Genomic DNA, 22,431 nt, shown 5'->3' on the forward strand with positions numbered 1-22,431 from the left:
TGTAATGTCGGAGGATTACCGTTATTATCATGGTGCAAAAGTCACGCAAATTGAAATTGTTGCCTAGTTTATGAGGCACTGCTTCAGCAAAACAAAGTGAAACTATAATTCGGCTTCTCCTCGATCAATGGCCGTCAACAAGCTCTGTACAGGTCAAAGTGAGCACTGCGCATGCCTTACGTTGGTCCAGATACCGAGGGTGATGGAATCAGCCTACATCACGTCGCCATTACGTCAATATTTTAGGTGCTTTCACGAATACAAAAACGAAGAAATGCATTTCTCTGAGTTAGCCACAACACAAACTCTCGAAATTTATGAATCTGCGTATGTGATTACACAAACATGTGCAAATTAAGTACATAATTATTATGTGAACGAATCTATAGATTATATGATATAATTGCAAATATAATTTTCAAGTGCGCTCTCTGGGACGACATTTCTTTGTTTGCTTTCTGTAGAAGTTTTTATTGTCTAAATGCAGAACGTTTTCGTGTTTGACTTTACATAAAACGACCAGTGAATCTGGGTAAGTAGCATTCGTTGTTTTTGTTGCATAACTGAGATATTTTGTATTTGTAACTACATACGTACCCAAAATTCAGGAACTGTTACAAGTGGAGAACCTACTTTATTCACCTTGCAATTGCGGCAAATTCTCCTATAAAGAGTAATGAGTGTAATTTGGTAACGATCTTACCAGTTTATGTTGGCATCAGCTATACTTATCTTCGGTTTGTTTAGACACTGGAAGATTCATAATACATCATAAACATGGGTTGTGATGAAGGTAATAAAGTCCTCTGAAACATCTCTCAATGCCTACCAGATTACATCACAGAAAACGGTAATTTTCTTGGTACAAATAAATTTAATTTTCTCTTATAATTAATATCACTTGGGTCTATGGACTTTGTCCATCGACTCATTATTTCAAAGAGAAAATAAATTTCCGTAAATTTGGTTGGTTTCAATCCCCAGATTAATAGAATGCTCCGCTGGAAAAGCTAATCTCAACGGATGTATAATCGACTGTCATTAATAAAATCTTCTCAGGATATCAGCCGCGTCTTATCTTCAGCGCTATTTATGAATAACCCTGAGGATGATGACAGAGACGGTTCTCGAAACGTGGGCAAGTTTTAAAAATGTTACACTTCGGATACCCCGAGAATATTTTATTATTAATCCCAATTGCTTCCCGCAATTTTACCTGAGGATATAGACGGTAATAGTAATTACGATAAAACATCATCAGGGACCTTTATAATTCTGTTACGTTTATTTAATTCTGAACAAGAATTTTCCAATTAATCAATTTTTAATATTATTACTCAAAATCATTGTCATTTAACATACTTTTTATTTCCTGTTTTTCCTCTCAACGCTTTGTTGCGTTCTCGATTCAAAACGCCGTCTAAAAATACAACTTAATTAACATTTTGTTCTAGCAGGCAATAAACGAAGATGAAGGTCAGCAGTTGCTGCTGCTGTTTCTCGCTTAAAACGGGGTGCATTATCATTTCGGCATACTACATTGTAAGTAAGAGTTACTCTGACGATAGTGCAGTGTTTTGATACTTTACAAAAAAAAATTATCATTAGCACCTACGAAGCCGAAGGCTTAGCGAAAACTGAAAGGGTATAAAGCTGAAATTTTTGGCTTGGATTTAGTTAAAACTTCGATCGTTACGTGCAAGAACACGTGATTATAAGCCTGTGGCTACCAATCAGATATGCGTACAATATCGTAGCCAAACCTATGCGTAATGCTTAAAAAATGACTAAAACTATTAACAAGATGCAAGGGTTTCTTCCACAGTTGTCTGTTTATGTAATTACAGATAGTATCTCTCCTACTGCTCGTATCTTCCTCGATGGATCTTTATGGTATACTTACCACAGACGAGGACGGTCCCGACAAAGGGAAGGACCCTATAATAAGAGGTACATTTTAGATTGTAGATTTGTAGTTAATAATAGATGATATATTAAAGATTGAAACTTAGAAGTATCAAATTTAGATGTGCTATAATATTTTGTACGATGGAGGCCACACAAATATTTGATGAGTAATTTCAAATTATGTCTAAATCTGCCGAAAAAGTTGAGTATGAAAAATGTGCTTTGTGAAGAAATTACTGCTAGTAAGCTTTGGAAAATATTTGTTATTATCATTTAATAAATTGTTGTGCTATCGTTTTATTTATAATCCTTTTTTTCAATTCGTTTAAAAAGACAAAGTTTTCTGAGTGTGTAACATGAAATGCAGTTTGTTACAAACAAACACAAAGTAAACACGTGGGAAATGAACGAAAATGTTTGTAGGCATAACGTCCTAATTTGTGTAAAGTGCTTCCGTTCTTTACAGAAGACCCTAAGCTCTCGTACGTCGTAAGCTTCGGGTGTGTAGCAGTTTACGTGAACCCTGTACGTGTTTATCAACTGAAAGGTTTTGTCGAAGTTTGTTAGAAGGGGAAACGTAATGATCACAAATATATTCCACATTTACCTGGTACTCGACACGTAATCTCTGTTATCATTTGAAATTACGTCTATATTAGGAAGTAAATACTAATTTTCTTAGATTTAATTTAATTACTTGCTTGCAGGAATGTTATGGACATTCTTATTAATAATTGGCCTGCACGTGCTTGTGAGCTTCGTGCTTCTAGCAGGAGCCAAGATGGTAAGTGTCATATTTCAATATCTTGTTTCACGATTTTAATTTAATCATATTTATTTTCATCTTATTTTAAACTGTACGATAAAACGCCGAGTAGAGATTTGAAGGCCAAAGTAAGGGAGACAATAAACGGCTTAGGTCTGACAACCGAAAATCAGTAAAGAAAACTGGTAACAAAATTAGTGGCGGTGTTAATACTGATACTGATGATTACACCGACGTCGAAACAATAATAATAGTAATAAATATAATTGACAATAAAATAATATATTTATGAAAGTGTATATTCATCACTACGCCATTGTTTTCCAGTAAACTCTGAACCGATTATTTGCCTTTATTTTGTAACTGATAATAAGGTAGAAAAGTGAAGACAGTGTTTATAGTATGTCGATGGTTCGCGATCTGTAGCGGAATTCTTCGGTCGAAAAGCGTACACGATACGAAAGTGGTTGTAAATCAGTTAAAGTTGGATTTTTTCTTACTTACAGGAAGTTCCGGCCATGGTACTCGTTTGGATTATAGCTAACATTGTCTTCCTGGTGGCTGTCGTGTCGGGAATGTCAGTCAGACTGTTCCTGGACCCAAGAAAATTCTTGGCGTCAATAGGGAAAAGAATCTTTAGCATAAGTACGTATCCTTCGCTGAACCAGATTACTTTGTGCCGTCAGTTTCTCTCAGATACATGCTCTTGCAGGCCTATATTTTTTACTTATTTTAGATGGTTACATACATTTTTATGCAGCTTTTAAATTTTAAGTTTATCAGTTATATGTAATTTAAATTACACTTTAGTACTCCAGCATTCTGGTCGTTTAACTGCTATTGATTTCGAAGACAGTGACAAGCACATTGGTTCTAATATAGGTCCACGTCCAACAAGGAAGCAGAAATTATATTTATGATACATATTTTTTTTATTTTCCAAAATAGAATTCTGAAATTTGTTAACAATCCTGTGAAGAAGATGACGGCCTTCTGGGATACTGTGGAGTGTAAACTCCTGGAATTTGACCGACGTCTCAGAAGGGCCTACTGGCCTAAGTGGTCGTGTACAGCCGAAAAGGGGTGTTACTAACTTGAGTGTTGAGTGGGGAGCTTATAATCTTGTACCATAAATACTGTCGTGTAATTATATATTTCACAAAGTCTAAAAATACATGGCGGTACTCACATAAGTAGTATTGTTCGCGCGTCATATGAAGTCTGCTGGAAAGTAGAATCAAAATAGTTTTTGGTAGTGCTACTCACTGTGCGATTAGAACAAGTTGGGGCAGACGCATGTTTCTTCTCACTTATCTTCTGTCTCGTCTCTTCTCGTGACTCGTGGACAGTAGGCCTTCAGCAACTTGCTTGAATTTTTCAGTGTCAGAAAAAGGAAGACGTAATTATTAATTATATTGTGTGTTCGCAGTCATTGGCATCTACTTCTTAATAGTGGTGAAGAGTTTCCACACAGAACTGAAGGAAAGGCAAGCCAACGACGCAGAACATGTGTGAAGAAGTAAGAAACATGGCTCTTCTTTTCATAACGTTATCTGTGTACAAAATTAATGTAATGGGTTCAATAAATACAGGATGTCCGAAAACCAGACACGGCATAAAAAATCTTGTACTAAATATCATGTACTTTTCTTGATAAGTTTTATTTTCTTGAAGGTTTCTGTCTTCTGGGTTGTTGCGCTGTATAGTCTGGTCGATGTTAACCGACGATTCGGAGGTCATACTGCCTCCGTCATCAGGGCGATTCTTTCTAAGTTATCTACGCTATGAAGATTTCTGTCTTCAGGGTTGTTGCGCTGTGTAGTCTGGTCGATGTTAACCGACGATTCGGAGGTCATACTGCCTCCGTCATCAAGGCGATTCTTTCTAAGTTATCTACGCTGTGAATATTTCTGTCTTCTGGGTTGTTGCGCTGTGTAGTCTGGTTGATGTTAACCGACGTTTCTGAGGTCATACTGCCTCCGTCATCAGGGCGATTCTTTCTAAGTTATCTACGCTATGAAGATTTCTGTCTTCTGGGTTGTTGCGCTGTGTAGTCTGGTAGATGTTTACCAACGTTTCAGAGGTCATACTGCCTCCATCATCAGGGCGATTCTTTCTAAGTTATCGACGCTATGAAGATTTCTGTCTTCTGGGTTGTTGCGCTGTGTAGTCTGGTCGATGTTTACCAACGTTTCAGAGGTCATACTGCCTCCGTCATCAGGGCGATGAATATTCAACAGCAACCCAGAAGACAGAAATCTTCATACTCACCGCTGTGAAAACCTCAAATCCTACATTTTATTTTCTTAATTGTAATTAACGGTATTATTATTTGATTGCACGTCATCATCTGCCGTGTCTTCAGCCCGAACATGGAAGCCCTCGCAGTTAGATCTGTCTCCCTTTGATGGCTGTTGTAAATAATCCACTGTGTTTATTTTTCATTGTGATAAATCTTAGCAAATATTACTTTTTCTTGCCAGACACACTTCTTTTGTCTTATTAGAAGAACGCAGATTTGGGGTATTTTAGTACATGATGTAGAGGATAATTTTTCCCTGGAAAGAATTTCATAATGATAACCTTTACTAATTAAACAATACGGTCCCAATTATCCGACCTTCGGTCACCCGACATTCCATTTTATCCTACGTCCAGTGTCGGAACGCAACATTTTATCAAAAGCCAACTCAGAAGTTAGCAGAATGAATCACAAGAACCTTATATATTTTATAAATATTGACCAATGTTACGATCCAAATCGTTACATTTGCTGAGTACTGTACTTGCTATTCGGTCATGCAAAAGGCAACATGAATTTCATGAAATGACACCGGATGAGGGGCGAGATAAGGATTCAGTAAGAGTTCTTCTCCTTGAAAGATTTTGCTTACTTAGGCCTCTCAAGTTACGTTACGTTTCGATTGTTGCTGAGCTCGTAATTCCTAGAAAGAAATCCTATCTGCAAGAGAAGCTTTTTCAGCCGGGTACTTATCAGTTATACAGGAAGAAGGACACACAACGTCAGTCAGTTTCTGTGTGCTGTGCTGATCAACAGTGAAGGGAGAAGAATTGTGGATTCATAAAAAGAAATCTGAAAGGTAAGAATAACGGTTTTAAGCTAGCTTTCCCGGTTCAATATGACGTATCTCGTGTTAGAGAGCTATAATCAAGTTCTATAAGAATGTGAGATTTGAGGTTTTCACAGCGGTGAGTATGAAGATTTCTGTCTTCTGGGTCGTTCAATGTTAACCAACGTTTCAGAGGTCATACTGCCTCCGTCATCAGGGCGATTGAGTATGAAGATTTCTGTCTTCTGGGTTGTTGCGCTGTGTAGTCTGGTAGATGTTTACCGACGTTTCAGAGGTCATACTGCCTCCGCCATCAGGGCGATGAGTATGAAGATTTCTGTCTTCTGGGTTGTTGCGCCGTGTAGTATGGTAGATGTTTACAGACGTTTCGGAGGTCATACTGCCTCCGTCATCAGAGCGATTCTTTCTAAGTTATCTACGCTATGAAGATTTCTGTCTTCTGGGTTGTTGCGCTGTGTAGTCTGGTCGATGTTAACCAACGTTTCAGAGGTCATACTGCCTCCGTCATCAGGGCGATTCTTTCCAAGTTATCTACGCTATGAAGATTTCTGTCTTCTGGGTTCTTGCGCTGTGTAGTCTGGTAGATGTTTACCGACGTTTCAGAGGTCATACTGCCTCCGCCATCAGGGCGATGAGTATGAAGATTTCTGTCTTCTGGGTTGTTGCGCTGTGTAGTCTGGTAGATGTTTACCGACGTTTCTGACGTCATACTGCCTCCGTCATCAGGGCGATTCTTTCTAAGTTATCTACGCTATGAAGGTTTCTGTCTTCTGGGTTGTTGCTCTGTGTAGTCTGATCGATGAATCGCCCTGATGACGGAGGCAGTATTACCTCTGAAACGTTGGTTAGCATCGACCAGACTACACAGCGCAACAACCCAGAAGACAGAACTCTTCATACTATAAGAATAACTTCAACAATGGGTGTACGGTCTGACTCCATAACTTTCTATTAAATTTCGATTTTTCGACCCAAATTGTGCATGCATGCTACGTGCTCTGCTGATGTCCTTCATTTCTTAGCCCTAATAATATATAATGTTTTCCAGTTTCGTTGCTTTATCAGTTTTTGGTCTGTGGCGTGGGTGCCAGTGGCATACATGTACGTGAATGTAACGAGATAATACGTGGTGATAATGTTATGGGAAACTTTGTCGGTTCTCGCAGGTGACGGTTCGCGATGATGCCGCTTAAAACATCTTGCTTCTTTGGACAAATCTCCGTGAGGTCTGGAGCCTTGATACTGGCAGTACTGGAAACTGTAAGTCGGCTAACTAGAGACATAATTTAAGACTGAAGCATATTTCTATTCCAATCGCGTTAATAAAAAGACGCAATACAAGAAAAGGTATTACTTTATAAAAGTTTTTGCTTGTTACGGTATAAAGTGGCGTGTAAAGCAGTGAACTATTTTTTATTCTTTACAGTCCTTTGTTCATTTTATATAGGCCTATATTTATATGAATTATCCCATTAACGCCCAATGGTAACCATATGCCCCATCTGTTTTAACAATCAAGTAAGACTTTGTTTCTGCCAACAACACAGCACAGATTCCGGTGTTGTGTTTCTGCCAATGCCATTCACGTATGAGATAGCGTGTTGACTGTAATCTTTAAAGAGAATGTCTTTACTCTGCTTAATTAACACACTGAAACCGATCCTAGTCTAAATAGTATACAAAAATTCAGTCCGTACGACAAAGGAATTACACTTCCCTGTCACACAGATTGTTGGGCAAGGCCGTGGTCTAGGCAACACGGAGTTTTCCTCCGTCCAACAATTACTCAATTCACACACAGAAGAAGGCAATGGCAAACCACTTCTGGATCATCTGCCAAGAACGTATATGAACAGGTCCCAGTCCGAGAAAAGGATGGAAGGATCCTGTTCATATGGACCTGTCGTCAGACAGAACACTAAATAAATAAATAAATAAATCACACAGATCAACTGGTTAATGCTTTTTAAGGTGCGCCATCTACACCGAGAGTCATAAAAAACTCGGAAACGTAAATGCAGTTAAGGAAACTGGGATGCCATTGCAGCAAAGTGCATCTGTTGGTTAGCACGCCACTGATATTTTTCACGTGTACGCTGATGAATAAAGTAAATACAGCAGTTGGTAAATCTGCACACAGATGTAAAATTGAAAATACAGGAAATCCGTAACTGGTAGACCTGCGGTTGAAGACTTAATTTCTTTATTTTTTTTATAGTTTATACAGAACATTTTTTCGGGATGTTTACGCCCAAGAAATTAAAATTCGTCTTCGAAGTAATTAATAGCTGAATGAAAAATAATTGAGAGGAAGTATCAACTGACTTTCGTAATATATTAGGAAAAATTTTGTATGTCGAGAAACGACAACAAAACTCTCTTTTACTTACGTAAGAGAAGTAATTACACCGTTACTTGAACTAAAATGATCTTTTTCAGGTCATCGCTGCTGTCGGTATACTTCTCAGCATCATTGCAGGTTCCGGAGGTTTGCGTTTAAGTTACAGATGTGAGTATATTATTTCTTATTGATATTTCATGTTCTACACGCACAGAAAGTCCCGAAACGCTGTGTACACAAATTCAACGAATAAAATAAATCATTATATGTCAGCATTGGCGCTTAATGAATTAGCGAATCTAGTGTAGGTTCAATTGAATAAAAATATTCTTGGATATTATCCATCGTCTAATAAATATAAAACGTAAGGTTATCAAAATTACCGCGGCATGAGTAAATGAGTGGCAAGTGACCACCTAATTTGCTGTTGTGTATACATGTTTTTGTTACACTCTGTGCATTAATGGCTTATTTAAATAATTCTGATGACACAGATAAAAGGAATGCACATATTCTACGAAATTCACAAGCCCCCACTGTGGATTTCGTTTTATCTAAATAATTAGTTTTCCATATTTACTCGTAGATAAATAACTGGGGATTATAAATTTCATCAGGCGATCCTGACCTGCTGTTCTTTGTACTATTAAACGTATTAAATATGTGGGTCTTAATAATTGGTCATATTGTATATATCTGATAAGAGAGCGGAATTACAATTTTCTTAAACAAGTTACTGGCGTTCGTTTTACATGCATATGTAATATTTTCCTTGCAGATGATAGCATCATAATTAATTTCATCTTAATTGGTATTATTGGCGTTGTCATCAACCTTCTGCTTATAGCTGGCATAGAAAAGGTAAGGTATGCTACTTTCCTGTGTTGAACAAGCATAGCGTGAGTAGTTCTTTTTCTCAGAGACAATCTTCTCTTCAAAAGCAAGCGACAAGCTCTACGTTTCGTCAACTCTGATTCCTGCTTTCATAATCATTAACTATGGATTTTGACTGCAGTGTATATTCATGATTTTCAAAGTTAACTGTGATTATTTTCTTGGGGATAATTGGCAGAGAAGCCCTTGTAATGGACTAGTGTTGTTTTTTATTTTGGACAAGAACTGAGTTTTTACATTTTATTTAAACGATCTTTTTAAGAGAATTAAGTCTAATTAAATGTTTAGTGTATTAAAGTGGTATCAGTGTATTATAAACCTAATTTACTGTAAGAGGATTAGCCCATATAAGTAAATGTTTCATTGGAAATGTCTTTTTGTCTATAAAAATCAACAAGTAAGATAAATGCATTTAGCGGCTGTGCCGGCAAGACTAAGAAAAGCGGGACCCGACGCAGTGATTCCACATAATGGGGAGGGCTTGCGGTATGAGAGAGACAGAACCTCCGAAACTATGGAGTCATCATTTATACTCATTAAAATGAGGAATATCCAGTGATCATCCTTTGCCTACATCAAATCAGAAGGTTTTTCCGGTATGAAATTCTATTGCATCTGATGTTTTAGAAGAAACCAGCATTGATTCTGCCTGCAGTAATTCACTACCTGGTTGGAACAGCAGTCCTCTTCGTCATCATATGCAATTTGTTTTACATAGCAACTGCAATCTTTATTAGTACAATTATTCTGGTCGTCGGACCTCTCATCATAGGTGAGTGGAAATGTATGTTGTCTGTTGGATTTTCATTTCAAGGACAATATGTAAAATGAACTGCCCTTGTATTGTTAAATGTGTACTTTAGATTTACTGCAGTCAATGGGCCAGATTATGAGGCTGGATTTTGTACAAGAACATTCAGGCTAAGTCTTTGAAGCATAAATTTTACACGCACATTCATTATTTTATATATATTTTTTGATCAGACTCTAATGTTACTCTGGTAACATTTAAACAGCATTTTTACAGTAACATCATCTAAATTACAAGACAGTACAATGCTACAGTAAATGACATGGCTTACACAAAATGAATGTACCAGCTAACTAGACCATTTATATCTCATAATTTTAAGATTATGAATTATTATGAAATGTTAAACGTCGTGATATGTAACAGTGGGACTTGTAGCCTGGCATTTAATATCGGGAAAACAGTACGTCACTGCCAATTGGATAACTGGCATCAGTGTAAATAAAACATAAATATAAGAAGAAAACCCCATTGGCTTTATGTTCACCATCGCCTGAAACTTCATTCATCGTTTCAGGCGAATAGCGTGTGATGGTTTTGGTGCAGTGAAGAAACAATCATATTAATACAGTCTTATTCCGAAGACCCAACTAGAACATTTGTTTTATTGTTTATTTCATGATGCTGTCGATAACTGAGACTATTTAGCGCCGAATGATAGGATGATGAACGGGTAATTAATTGGAAAGACACTATCGTGACGTAGTTAAAGCATTTTTCTTGAGAAATGGAGGAAAATTGCAGAAAACCTCAGTCAGGGTAGCCGGTCTGTGGACTAGGATTTCAACCCGAGGCATAGTGATTACGAAGCGGGATTTCTAACTTGAAAAGGGATATTTGTAATTTCTTTGTCGTCTTCCATCGACTACCGTCCATGCGAGTCAAACCGAAAAACTTTCCGAAAGAGAAATAACCTACAATTTTTCCACCACGATATTTTGCTACAGAGTAACGTTGATTAAATGAACACCTGTTAGAAGTCTAGTAATCTGCATTACCACGCGATATGATACGCTTACAGAGTTTTTATTCACTCAGTACGTTTGTATTCTTGGCTTGATGTTATGTAAAAATGCACATTTTCCTTATGAGTACAACACAGTGCTTAGGCGATTAATTATTTCTGCTTTCAATTTTCACAAAGTTGTTATTTATAGTATGAATTGTTTTATGAAATTTCATTCTGTTTAAGTTTAATTTAATAATTTCAATAGTATAGTGAAATTGAGTGTGCAATTGTTATTGTTTTATTTTACAGGAATTTTCTTCTACTTTTGGCTTATCGTGTATAGTTACTACAGACAGCTGAAGAGCGAAGTTTCTGGAAACATCTCGAGACTTGACAATCCGTTGGAAAATGAACCCATGTTTGGGGTAAAGGTCGACAAAGTCTATTCCTCAAACATTTAGATTAGTTTACGGTCATGTTGAGATGCAAAATAACAAAACTTTGTATGAATTCTGCTTCATAAATTTTAAAATAATTTCCTTCATTCCCTATCGTATGTTGCAGACATCAACATAACTGTAACGGTCACGTGGACGAAGCTACGAGTGGCATCTCGCACGTGCGTACATCGCATCCCAAACTGGTTATATCACTCGTCTCATGCACTGCAAATCATTCTCCTAAACATTGGAGGTTTTATCAGTTTTTGTAAACAATTTGTTTTATATTTTATTGGACATTGTATGCTTATTTGTAAGTGCCGAGAGATTGGATGGGATGTTCTTTGTCATTTTATGTTACCATGTATTTAACAGACTGTAATAGTTTTAAACAAGACTATAAAAAAATAACGAGGTATTCGAAAATGTCCAAAATATGTTTCCATTTAATATCACGCCCTTCTCACAGACTTGTGATCCTAGATTTTTTAAACGTTGGAAACCACTGGAATAAATTAATTTATCGTTGACTATATTTTTCTGATAAGCGTAGTACAGACTTGCTGTTTCACTTTGAGAGAGCAGAGCCTTTTGGCTACACATACAAGGGTGTGTTATCAGCAGGAAGTTGAGTTTGCAAATATAGGCCCACCTGAGAGCCACTGATGATCAGTTAGGTACACCTAGACGAAAATCAAATCATAACCAGCATTTTCGTTTGCAAAGACTGGAAACGCAAGGATATAGAATAATACAGGTCTGGCTAACTTTAACGCCGTTATCCGTTAGCCTGTCTAACCCTGCAAATGACGTCACGTTCACATATAGGCTGTTACACTTCTTGCTTACACAGTTTGCCCCAAAAATATGTATAGGGGAGCCCGAGGCAGAACGGGGAACTTGATCTTTGGAGGCAGGTGGAAGGAACAATAACAAAGACAAACACACGGAGGAATCTTGTGTGGATTTATTATCTATTTGAAATTTATAATGAGTTGTAACTTGGCTCATTTTGCCCCGTGCTCGGGGCAATACGGGGTATGGTTAATATATATGTTTGAAAAGTTATAAGAAGATAAGGATCATCTTATAATTATGACGTAGAATATAAAAATGATTTAGTATACAATGTAAAATTTCGAAACTTTAAACATTTGAAATCTAATTAGGCCTAACACAGATGGCACACACGTTCACCTCTTCATCATCGTGACTATCAACACCTGCACGTGTGTTATGGGCGAATTTCAAGCAAGACGAATACCGGATCCACCGTTCAATAGATATCGCCACAATACAGGCACTTGTCATTTGATCCTCTTCTCTGGGTACCCCGTTCTGCCTACCCCATCCAGCCCCGAGTATACTTTTTCAAATTAGGATTGTCCCAACAAAAATGGCATCATGAAAATAAATGAAAATATTGTTTTCAAGACTTTCAAGAAAACAGCTTGTATCATGCATCATTCAACAAAGTGGATATGAATATTGAATGGGTCTTACCTTCACTGGAAGTTGAGAAAAATTTGTAAAATGTAGGAGCAGAATCCAGCATGGGTGATTTTTTCAAAAACTGTAACCACAAAATGGCGCTGACTGAGAAGGCATGACCCTGTGCTGCATGCTAATGGTATTTCACCCGGTACCCATAGATCGCAAAGCATTGCAGACGAAATAAAGCCGATACCCTGGTCTCCCCTACAATATTCGTTGAATGAAATAAAGATTTGTCAGCACTGACACTTAGTTAATTAGCGAATCTAGTGCAGGTGCTCAAAATGCCTACTGTTAACTTCGTGATACAGTTGACAGCAGTTAGCAACTAACTGAAAAGCGACCACCAAAGTATAATGTGTGTGCATATTTTGGGACACCTGTAGTCTTCATAAGATCAGTGAAAGATTAATAAATTCCTACCGCTCCCTATCCGTTAAATTACTATCAAATAGAGAAATATGTATTTTGCTACGCAATGTAAGTCAAAGAAAAATATTTATTTTTCTAAACAGATCGAGCATGAAAAGGTTGTATATGATTTGAGGTTGTCACAGCAGTGAATATGAAGATTTTTGTCTTCTGGGTTGTTGGCGTTATTTGCTCTGGTAGAAGTTGACGACGTTTTAAAAGCACTTGTTGTCTCCATCATCAGGGAGATGAGTCGCTTTGGGCTACTACAAAATTAATTATTCATGTTACAGCTTTAAAATTAAAAGAATATTAGTAATTCTTCTAAGTACATACAAACACTTAGTAAACCAATAATGATTTATCAATGCGGATTGAGTGACCGAATTGTGAATTGTGCAATGCCTTCCTTTGTAATGCGTGCCAATTAACATTTTCAGTGTCGCAATAACTTCAAATGTAATTGCATAATCTGCGTATGAAGTAATAATATTCATTTATATATTGATATGAAAACGTTTACTAATAAAAGGAAACAAATTAAATTCAAAATTTGCAATCCTTCGGAAGCCTTAATGCACCACGCCAAAGGCAAGTAAATTAATACTTGTTTATAGTTCAGTGGAGCTTAAAACGGTCGAGTCGACGCCACGAGTGGGTGTGGAGGCTGAAAACAGGTCACAGGCATTCGGCGTCGAGACGCCGAGGAGGCAGGACGTAACAACCTGTGGAAACCTTATAAACGTAATATATTATTTTGTATTTATACCAGTTTCAAAGTGGCGTGCGCTGTGTGTCAGGCCGACCAATTATAATGGCTGAGATCCTACCCCTTTAAATGAGAGATTGTCTATTGACATAAAGTTCACAGCATTTAGTGCCATTGATTTTTCGGTGAGTACGATAATATTGATTACATATAATTTCCCAGATGACTGAGAACTGACTATTTAAGTGTTTGTATGTCGTTTAAATAATAGAATTAATAAATTTACAGAAAACTTCCAGAGAAATTATACAATTTCAAAGTAAAATTAAGTAGTTTTAGGCTACGTTTTTTTAAATGTTTCTTAATTGTCTAAAATTAAGAATCAATACCTGTACTTGTTAACAAGGTCTAACAATTACATTGTTAGTCAAAACAAAGTGTTATAAATTAATTAGAGATGCCATTGATTGTTTACTAATTAGATCCACTGTAATGAATGCTCTATAAGATAAACTTTTGTATTTTTCTTCTCAGCAAATTATTTTTAGTTGTTTAAACCTTGTAAAGAAAACATAAGCCTTCTTATTAAAATATTAAGAGATCTACTATAAGTACAAAACATTTTAAATGGAACTGTAATTATATTTTTTGCAATGGTGTTGATGTTGATAATTGTAGCAAAGTGCCTGCTGTCACAACCAATCACAGAATTGCTTTCAGACGTTGATGCAACCGTCTGAGCATACCATCTCAGTAACTGAGGAAGTTACTTGCATTCGAGCAATAAATTTTACATTTTCGGCTCGTGTTAACCACATTAATTTCCCCTGCGTTTGTTAAATTTGAGGTTATCATGGTTATCTGAGAGCTCTCACCCTGATCTCAACAAACGCCTCTGAAACATCTGCAAATTTCTACAAGACTACATGGCGCAACATTCCGGGGACATCTTCTTTAAATTGATGTTTTAAACTTAATTTTGTGTTTGTGATAATGTAATATTTTTCATTATTTTAGCACGGAAGAACGGTTGTGAGCCAATATGATGTTGAAGACTGCATTTTGTGGTTGCTGTTCTCTTAGAACTGGGTCGATTGTTCTTGGAGTTCTGTGGTTGGTGAGTATCCAACCTTCATGTAGCAGAATCACTTTCTTAAGACCTTCAGCATACACTCCCTACGTCATATGGTGATTCCCATTCGTTATTTTTATAAAATGTATTGAGAATCTGGGTAACTGTTACCTTTTCAAAAGGATGTTTCCTCTACAGGGGTACGAAGAAGTTCGTATATATTCTCTCCTACTGTAAGTGGTCAAAATTATACTGAGACAATTTAATTTTTTTATTTATCAGCATAATTTTGATTTTAGTTTACGTTTTTTTCCCCAACTGCTCAATTAAACGGATCGAATGGTAGTGAATGACGGAACTAGGAGCGATGCGGCCTATTTTAAAATGACGAAAGTACTGAGGAAAATCACGAACTTCAACCAGCTTAGCCTGCACTGGAGCCGATGGTGGAAAACAATTGAATAATTTGCAAGATTCGAACCACCGAACCACAACACTTTCAATGTCATTCAAAGTGAGAAACTAGTCTCGATTAAACCCGTAAGCTTTTTTTGAATTTTAGCCTATAATGAAATATTGCCACGGTGGTAAAGATGTCTTTTTTTCAGTTTTCTTCTTGTGGGAGGTTTCCCTGGTTCCCATCTACGGCGTCACAAACCAGAAGACGACAGTCCATGCTACCCTTTCGAATTAACCACTAGCAGCTCTGGTTAAAACATTCTATTTACGTTAATCTGTGTTTATATCACTGAGATCACACATTCTGCCTATTTAAATCAGAATATTTAATGCTTAAGTTATAATATATATGATATCATTAACTCAATTATGAATAAAGCGTCCCTCCAAGGCCGAAGACATGTACACTGTGCTGTTTCTATGGCAACACACGAGCAAATCGATAATGCGCCAGGCTCACAGCAAAGCATCAGTTGCAAAGAGCTTTACTTTTCCGTATTAAAGTAAGGTTTTATGACTGGTCCCTAAAGAGGAAATTATATGTTGTCCTGCAAGAAAGCCTACTTTTGGCTTCGCTTTTTAAATAGGCCTAGTTCTCAGTGACTTTTAACACATGATCTGGCACAGAAATAAATTCTAACTCATAAGAAAACAGGACCAAATTGACAGATACAGAAATCGTTTTCATCAAGATATTTTCTGCTTTTATAACCAAAGCATTTAATTTCATCCTTGAAAGATTCTAAGACGCCTTGTGTAAGAGAAGGCTTTTCCTTCCGTATCAGAAGCACAGAGACGTCTAAGTACTTGGCCCAAGGACCAATATTAGACAAATGTTTTCACGTTTTCAGTCCTAAGTAATTTGTATAATGTGTATGGATTAAATAAGTTGTTATAACTTACAAAATACATGAATAAGGTAAAAGAACTACAAGTCTCTGTCTCTTAACACGGATTGAAACTAGGTAAACCATATCATCGATTACTAACAGTACGTCTAGAGTTAAATATAAGGATCTTCACTCACGTGACGTCTGTCCACGCTGGTTACAGCTAACTGGGTCATTTCACCTGTTGGTAAAATCAACAAGTGGTCTAGTACGCGTCTCGCCCAAAACGACCAAATTCTCACTAGTCAAATGCACCTGGCAGAACTTCGCCAGTCGGGGTAGGGAAGACACTTCTGTAGGATTTGAGGTTTTTACGGCGTCTTGTCCGAAGATGGCTGTCTTCTGGGCTGTTGCGCCGTGTAATCTGGTAGAAGTTTACCTACGTTTCAGAGGTTCTCTCTGCCTCCATCATCAAGGCGATAAATCTGAAACTTCGGTAAACTTCTTCCAGACTACACGGGGGTCTAGTCAAAGCAGACTTTAAAGCGGCTGCCTTATGTTTCGAAAGTACTCGGTTCGAAATCGGTTATTATCCGGACAGATATCGGTGGTTTTTTATCAGTCTTGCTGAGCAAATAACGATAATATTGGCCACGGCGAATTCCGTTCCAGTCGGTTTTAGCTGTCAAACTTACAGCAAACTTCATGCCTCTGTGTGCATTTAGCAAAATAGAAACAAGGTATTTTATGTGAGATTTCAAGTTTCTCAGCGGCGATTATAGAAATGACAAACTTCTGGGATATTTCCTCCTTTATCAAGGCGATGATCGGCCTTGTGGTAAAGGCGGTAAGCACCTTTAAAACGTAGTAAAATTCTACCCGACTACACAGCACAATAGTCCAGAAGATCATTCTAAAGGATATTTACGCTGGTGAATTGTAGTAGTTTTGGCTAAAATTGTTCACATCAATCGTCTGTTGTTTCTCACGAAACACGACGTTTCGGGTACTGGATCTGTCTCCGTCATCAGGTAAAATACGGAGGACAAAAAGGTTCGTACTCTGCGGAGTCCCTTAGAGGGAGCTAGTGTCCATCCCTGAACGCTTACTAAGTCCAAGCCATGAATATACGTCGTGTTACAACAGACGATGGACATTGTCCAAAATTTTAGCCAGAACCATCTTCATTTTCTTCTCTTTTGAAATGTAATGCAGTTACCACTTTCTTTTTCGTAGCTTACGGACCTCGGCCAAGTGATTGCGTATAGCGCTGACCTTGCAGGCATCAATGAAGGGGCAGAGAGCTCAGGTGAGATTATTGGTTACAGCTGAGTGTGTACCAGACAAGTTTGTACACATTACATTAAAACCACTCGCAGAATTTGCCTGTCATTATGCAATAATTTGAATATGCATACGGCGAACATATAAGGATGTTTACTTTTGTTTTGAGTAGGTTAATTTAGCTATAACGCTCTAGATTCTAACTCACGACGTACCGTATACCAATTTAAACCGGATTATCTTCTGTCACTTACGATACATTTCGTGGCTTACTTCAGTCGGTTCAGTACCTTTAAACATACCACTACCGCCTTATTCCACATCCTTATCTATTCACCTTTCATGACCATCTTTTCATCATACCTGGGACCACATTCGATATCTCTTATCTGATCGCGGGATAATGAGTTTATAAATGAGTACAATTTATTTAAACACAATGTCAGTTAATTAAAACTGCTATTAAGTAAGGTCTACCACTGGAAACAGGTTCACATGTCTCTCGACAATTTTCTTTAACAAAATTATTCATTAGTTTATTTGACACTCCATTTTCAAGGCGATGACTCGTCGCCCTGATGATGGAGGCAGCAAGCACTTATGAAACGTCGGTAAACTTCTCCCAGACTACACGACGCAACATCCCAGAAGACGACCATCTTCAGACTCACCGCCATGACGTCCTGGAATTTCAATAGTGACAAATTTATTTCTCGTGAACTAAATGCTTTTTTTCAGTCAACGGAGACAAAATTCAGTTCATTAACTTTTAGAACCTCGGATGCAAATATTTATGGTCGGTGAAAATGTAAATTTTTGCATTCGGCAGTAAGGAGGCTTCTACTACGTTCCAAGACTTGCCGGACGCCAGACGTTCGTAATGAAATTGCTGATGCGTCGTATTGGAGATAGATCAATAGAACGAGTCTTGTCTAGGAACGTTGACGCGAACCACATCCCTGCCTGTTTATTGGCAGCTCCAGGTATCACGTTATATTAGACAGACACGAGGATAACAGAAAGTGTTTATTTAGGGCTTTTATTTATTTACATATTTTAGCATCTCATTCTAGGGTAAGAACACTGCATGAGGGACTGCAGAAAACAATTTCTGAAAGTGTCTGGACCTAAAAGGAAAACGGCAAGAGGAATATGCATAAGATTGCATGATCAGATTGCTTATAATTTGACTCTTCATTACATGTAATTAGAGTGATCTAATCAAGGTACATAAGACGGATTCGGCACGTAGCACGCATGAGGGATTTGAGAAATGTATACTGAAGTTTAGTTTAAGAATCTGAAGGTAAGAGAATTTGTTACATTTACGAGTAAATGGTATTATAACGTTAAAATTAAATTTTGAGTTTGGAGGCTTCGGTAACAAGAAATGAAAACGAGACTATGGTTCATTCCCGTTAACTTTGACGTGCCATTCATTAGGCTATTTTGGTACGTAATTTCTTGTTTCCTTTACAGAACATCGGCTGGGATCACTTATAGGACTGTGTATCAGCTTACTGCATCTTGTAGGTAATATTCTGCTGCTACTAGGAGCTGACAAGGTAAGTGGACACTGAAAAAGCAGGTAGTACAATTAAGAAATAAAAATAACTCACATTAGAGGCGATAAGATTATTTATATAAACACAATACAAGACTCGCCTGTTTTTTCTCTGCAACCATCCATATCTTTTTTTTTTCCCTCTACAAAGATCATGCTGACGTCTTCTGGGACGTAGCACCGCGTAGTCTGGTAAATACTGTCCGACATTTCAGAGGGCTGTGATGATGGCAGTATTATCCCCCCTAAATGTCTGTCAATATCTACCAAACTACAAGTTCGAACATTCCAGAAAACCGCCATCTCACCTGTCGCTTGTTTCTTGTCAGGGTAAGGCGCAGTGGGTGAAATACGCAGTGATGAACCACTTTGTCACTCTGGTGCTAGGCGTCATTTCTGTGATTGCGCTCTCAATATTCTACAGTCTCGTCGCTTTATTCTTCGCTGGTCTCATTGCAACAGGTACGCACTCTGTTTACGTATTCATAATCAGACCGAATAAACAGAACGCATATGGATAAGGCGTGTAAGAGATTTAAACACATCGTAGACAAATAAAATGCACTTACGGATTGAAAATGGGTGCCTTGTGGGTTGTTGTGCTGGGTTGCTTGAAAGAAGTTTACCGACGTTTCAGTAGTGCTTGCTGCACATTTTGGTCGTTGACATCAAAAGGTCGACCACAGGAATATCAAAATCTTAGGATGTTTTTTAACTAACATAATCACAGTTCATTGTTTTGCTAATGTGATCCGACGTCATTGTTTAATAATAACAACAATAACAGTAACAGTAGTATTTGAATTCAATTTTTTATTTTCAATTCGATTCTTTATTTGAACGTGCTAACTCAACAGCTATAGGAATCAATTACAGAGCCAACAAAAAATAAAAAAAAAATAATATAATAACTAATAATGATTGACATACAATAAAGACAGAAAAAACAATTAAGATAACAATGACCTCTGAGCATATTGAATAAAAATTTCCTTCAGTTTGGCCCAATAGATAGGGATTAGCTCTATCTGTTGGGTCCAACTGAGTAGGTACTTGAATACGGAGATAGAGCCTCATCTCCGAAACGTCGTTTTTTCTATTTTATTTCTTAGACGATGGAAAATATCCAAGGAAATTTTTATTCAAATGACTCGCCATCGTCACGAACTTTTATATTTGATCTGGGCATATTGTTATTCAAATTACGACAGGCAAGAATGGGTCCTTCAAGTGAGCATGACAATATTTCTGCTAGCACGCCATTATACAGCACTGTAAATCTCTGTTGCTTCTCGCCCTGTCTCACCCACCGTTCCCCAATTAATATTAATGCGTACGTTTGTTTCAGCCATTGCCGGCTACTGCTGGCTAGTAATCTACAGTTTTTACTGGCAGCTGATAGAAGTGGCCATGACAGAAACACATGCACAGCTTGAAACCAGTTCCCTCACGAAGCCGACGGAATGTGGTTCAAGGCCTCTCGACGAAGACAAGCATTCGCCCTCGAATCTTGCCTACTAGATCTAAGGCAGTATGCCTAATATTACGCGTTTGAAAAAAATAAATACTTTTCTCGGTTACCAAATATTTATTTATATCTAACTATACGATATTTTGAGAATTCGATTGTGAAGAAAAGATTAAATGTTAAAACTCCTTTTAAAGTGTCAGCAGATCGAATAAAATCAAATTGTGATAATTTATCAATTTCTCGACTCATTGTATAAAGTATACAAATTCAGAAGGTGTTCAGTGACGCAAACCGTTTCTAATTTTTTTTAAAAAATTAAGAAGTTTGTGTTTGATCTGAAAGAAATGCCCTATTTTTGTAATGAAGACTAACAAATCAAGCCACTATTTGTTAAGATTTAAACAAATTGATTTTAGGAGTAGGGTAAAAGGAATAGATGTCGGTTTTCGTACACCCATAGATGATCTAACTTCCTGTATCTTCCATCTTTTTGTCTGCCTGCTAATTGTATTAAGCATATGGACATAAACTTCTTAAACATTAACCGACTGATTATAACAAAACTCGACAAAAATGCGATACCATTTTGGATTTTTTCTTCTTATCTATAATCGATGTAGGAGACTCACTGGCGATGAAGTTGCGATGAACAGTTTGTGTTTTACACGACAGCCTTGCATCACTCTACAAGTTTTTACTAAAAGAAAATTCTTTCTTAAACTTCAGCTAAAATAGGTCTACAATAGCAGACCCACATATTGGCCTATAGATTTTCAAAATAATACAATATATCCTATTAAATGTATTGTATGTATAGGCCTATGTGTAATATAGATATGATATTATTTAGACCTATGGGCTTGCATTATTCCAACAGATTTTAACATCATTGCTCATATTTCTTCTACTTGAGATGAAACGAAATTTACGATACTTGACGAAACAAATATAAATTTGAAATCAGGTTGGTGTTTAAAAAGAAAAGTTCCGTATTAATATTCAAGGTGTCATAAAGCCATTATTTACATGACACAAATGAACAAGTACGTTATACAAGTACTGTTCTTTAACAAATATCGGTTGTTTCGTGTTATGTGTAACACTTTAACTAAATTAATAGTGACCTACAGAATTAGTAAACGTCTGTGTATAAGCTACTGTTCCTTATTCTATGGCATAGCAGATTGTGTCTTTGTAACTTCGATATTGTCGACCTTACAACCAATGAAACTAATATTATATATACATGTATGTATATATATATACATACATACATATGAAAGGTTATCCTATATGGTTAAATATTATCTTTGTGTTTATGTTTAGTAAGCATTTACATGAAATAAAAATATATTTACAGTAAATTTTATTGTATTGTGATATTTATAACACGTTTGAAGAAGGTTACATTCTATTTGTGCATTTTCAATAAAATACGGATCAAAAAAGAATCTATTTCCCCATCTCTCTCTGTTTATATTATTTAAAACCACTATTAAATCTAAGAACGAGAACGTAATTACTCTGGGCTTTTCGGTTTTCGTCAGAATTGTAGCGATTCTGCCATTACCTGTCTTGCACTTCCCCCACTCTCCTTCTCCTACCCCTCCTTCGCTGACCAACGGACAACATAAAATAACACGTCTGTAGACATGTTTCCGAACGTGAGGAACGCACGATGCTTACAAAGGAAGAAAGTCGCCCTCTCCCGGTGCGATTTCGCTGATTTGGCGCCAGTTTCCCGTCGCCGAGACGCCTTCAAAAGACATTCGTCCCACACACGATCGTTTTCATCGGGGAGAGTCAATAAATCTGTAATCGTGTGGAACAATATGATCGTAGGCGTAGCACAGATCAGTAATTCTGCTTGGAATATATATTTTTTCCCAACGAAATTAATTAGACTAGTAGGATTTGAGGTTATCATCGCGGCGAG

The 22,431-nt window shown here is 37.2% G+C and overlaps 3 protein-coding genes across 8 annotated transcripts; all 3 read left to right on the forward strand.

The window, feature by feature from the left end:
• Nucleotides 1-42: 42 nt before the first annotated feature.
• Nucleotides 43-4,283, forward strand: LOC110840519 (uncharacterized). Of its 3 annotated transcripts, XM_022085612.2 has the most exons (7): nucleotides 43-532; nucleotides 748-850; nucleotides 1,455-1,542; nucleotides 1,848-1,950; nucleotides 2,616-2,692; nucleotides 3,181-3,319; nucleotides 4,104-4,283. In XM_022085612.2, exons 3-7 carry the CDS (start codon nucleotides 1,471-1,473, stop codon nucleotides 4,187-4,189), a joined length of 477 nt encoding a protein of 158 aa, XP_021941304.1. In that variant the 5' UTR covers nucleotides 43-532; nucleotides 748-850; nucleotides 1,455-1,470; the 3' UTR covers nucleotides 4,190-4,283. The 3 variants fall into 3 exon arrangements, with proteins under 3 accessions (XP_021941304.1, XP_087208313.1, XP_087208312.1); XM_087352187.1 differs by lacking the exon at nucleotides 748-850 and having other exon boundaries at nucleotides 44-532; nucleotides 1,458-1,542; XM_087352186.1 differs by lacking the exon at nucleotides 748-850 and having other exon boundaries at nucleotides 50-532.
• On the forward strand, nucleotides 4,104-11,636 carry LOC147873258 (uncharacterized). Of its 3 annotated transcripts, none has more exons than XM_022085608.2 (7): nucleotides 4,104-4,193; nucleotides 6,933-7,026; nucleotides 8,206-8,275; nucleotides 8,886-8,968; nucleotides 9,629-9,773; nucleotides 11,071-11,192; nucleotides 11,326-11,636. In XM_022085608.2, the coding sequence occupies exons 2-7, from the start codon at nucleotides 6,946-6,948 to the stop codon at nucleotides 11,335-11,337; spliced, it is 513 nt and encodes a 170-aa protein (XP_021941300.1). In that variant the 5' UTR covers nucleotides 4,104-4,193; nucleotides 6,933-6,945; the 3' UTR covers nucleotides 11,338-11,636. The 3 variants fall into 3 exon arrangements, with proteins under 3 accessions (XP_021941300.1, XP_021941302.1, XP_087208311.1); XM_022085610.2 differs by lacking the exon at nucleotides 4,104-4,193 and adding an exon at nucleotides 5,664-5,775; XM_087352185.1 differs by lacking the exon at nucleotides 4,104-4,193 and adding an exon at nucleotides 5,666-5,775 and having other exon boundaries at nucleotides 11,071-11,186.
• A 2,104-nt stretch (nucleotides 11,637-13,740) lies between these two features.
• Nucleotides 13,741-21,960, forward strand: LOC110840529 (uncharacterized). 2 transcript variants are annotated; one of them, XM_087351686.1, is made up of 6 exons: nucleotides 13,741-13,850; nucleotides 14,833-14,932; nucleotides 17,413-17,485; nucleotides 18,940-19,025; nucleotides 19,354-19,486; nucleotides 20,373-21,960. In XM_087351686.1, the coding sequence occupies exons 2-6, from the start codon at nucleotides 14,858-14,860 to the stop codon at nucleotides 20,543-20,545; spliced, it is 540 nt and encodes a 179-aa protein (XP_087207812.1). In that variant the 5' UTR covers nucleotides 13,741-13,850; nucleotides 14,833-14,857; the 3' UTR covers nucleotides 20,546-21,960. The 2 variants fall into 2 exon arrangements, with proteins under 2 accessions (XP_087207812.1, XP_021941316.1); XM_022085624.2 differs by having other exon boundaries at nucleotides 13,758-14,000.
• Nucleotides 21,961-22,431: the final 471 nt, after the last annotated feature.

The sequence above is a fragment of the Zootermopsis nevadensis genome, unplaced genomic scaffold (assembly GCF_977971745.1).
Source record: "Zootermopsis nevadensis isolate Lab colony 2312 unplaced genomic scaffold, Znev_1.0 Znev_ptg000020l, whole genome shotgun sequence".
Taxonomy (NCBI): domain Eukaryota; kingdom Metazoa; phylum Arthropoda; class Insecta; order Blattodea; family Termopsidae; genus Zootermopsis; species Zootermopsis nevadensis.

Excerpts from the sequence above, each read along its gene's own strand:
- LOC110840519 (XM_022085612.2), top strand. The coding sequence starts at position 1,471 with ATGAAGGTCAGCAGTTGCTGCTGCTGTTTCTCGCTTAAAACGGGGTGC. Across the intron at positions 1,543-1,847 it reads TCATTTCGGCATACTACATT|ATAGTATCTCTCCTACTGCT; the intron begins GTAAGTAAGAGT and ends ATGTAATTACAG. Across the intron at positions 3,320-4,103 it reads GAAAAGAATCTTTAGCATAA|TCATTGGCATCTACTTCTTA; the intron begins GTACGTATCCTT and ends GTGTGTTCGCAG.
- LOC110840529 (XM_087351686.1), top strand. The coding sequence starts at position 14,858 with ATGATGTTGAAGACTGCATTTTGTGGTTGCTGTTCTCTTAGAACTGGG. Across the intron at positions 14,933-17,412 it reads TTCTTGGAGTTCTGTGGTTG|CTTACGGACCTCGGCCAAGT; the intron begins GTGAGTATCCAA and ends TCTTTTTCGTAG. Across the intron at positions 19,026-19,353 it reads TGCTACTAGGAGCTGACAAG|GGTAAGGCGCAGTGGGTGAA; the intron begins GTAAGTGGACAC and ends GTTTCTTGTCAG.
- LOC147873258 (XM_022085608.2), top strand. The coding sequence starts at position 6,946 with ATGATGCCGCTTAAAACATCTTGCTTCTTTGGACAAATCTCCGTGAGG. Across the intron at positions 8,276-8,885 it reads TTTGCGTTTAAGTTACAGAT|ATGATAGCATCATAATTAAT; the intron begins GTGAGTATATTA and ends TTTTCCTTGCAG. Across the intron at positions 8,969-9,628 it reads TTATAGCTGGCATAGAAAAG|AAGAAACCAGCATTGATTCT; the intron begins GTAAGGTATGCT and ends CTGATGTTTTAG.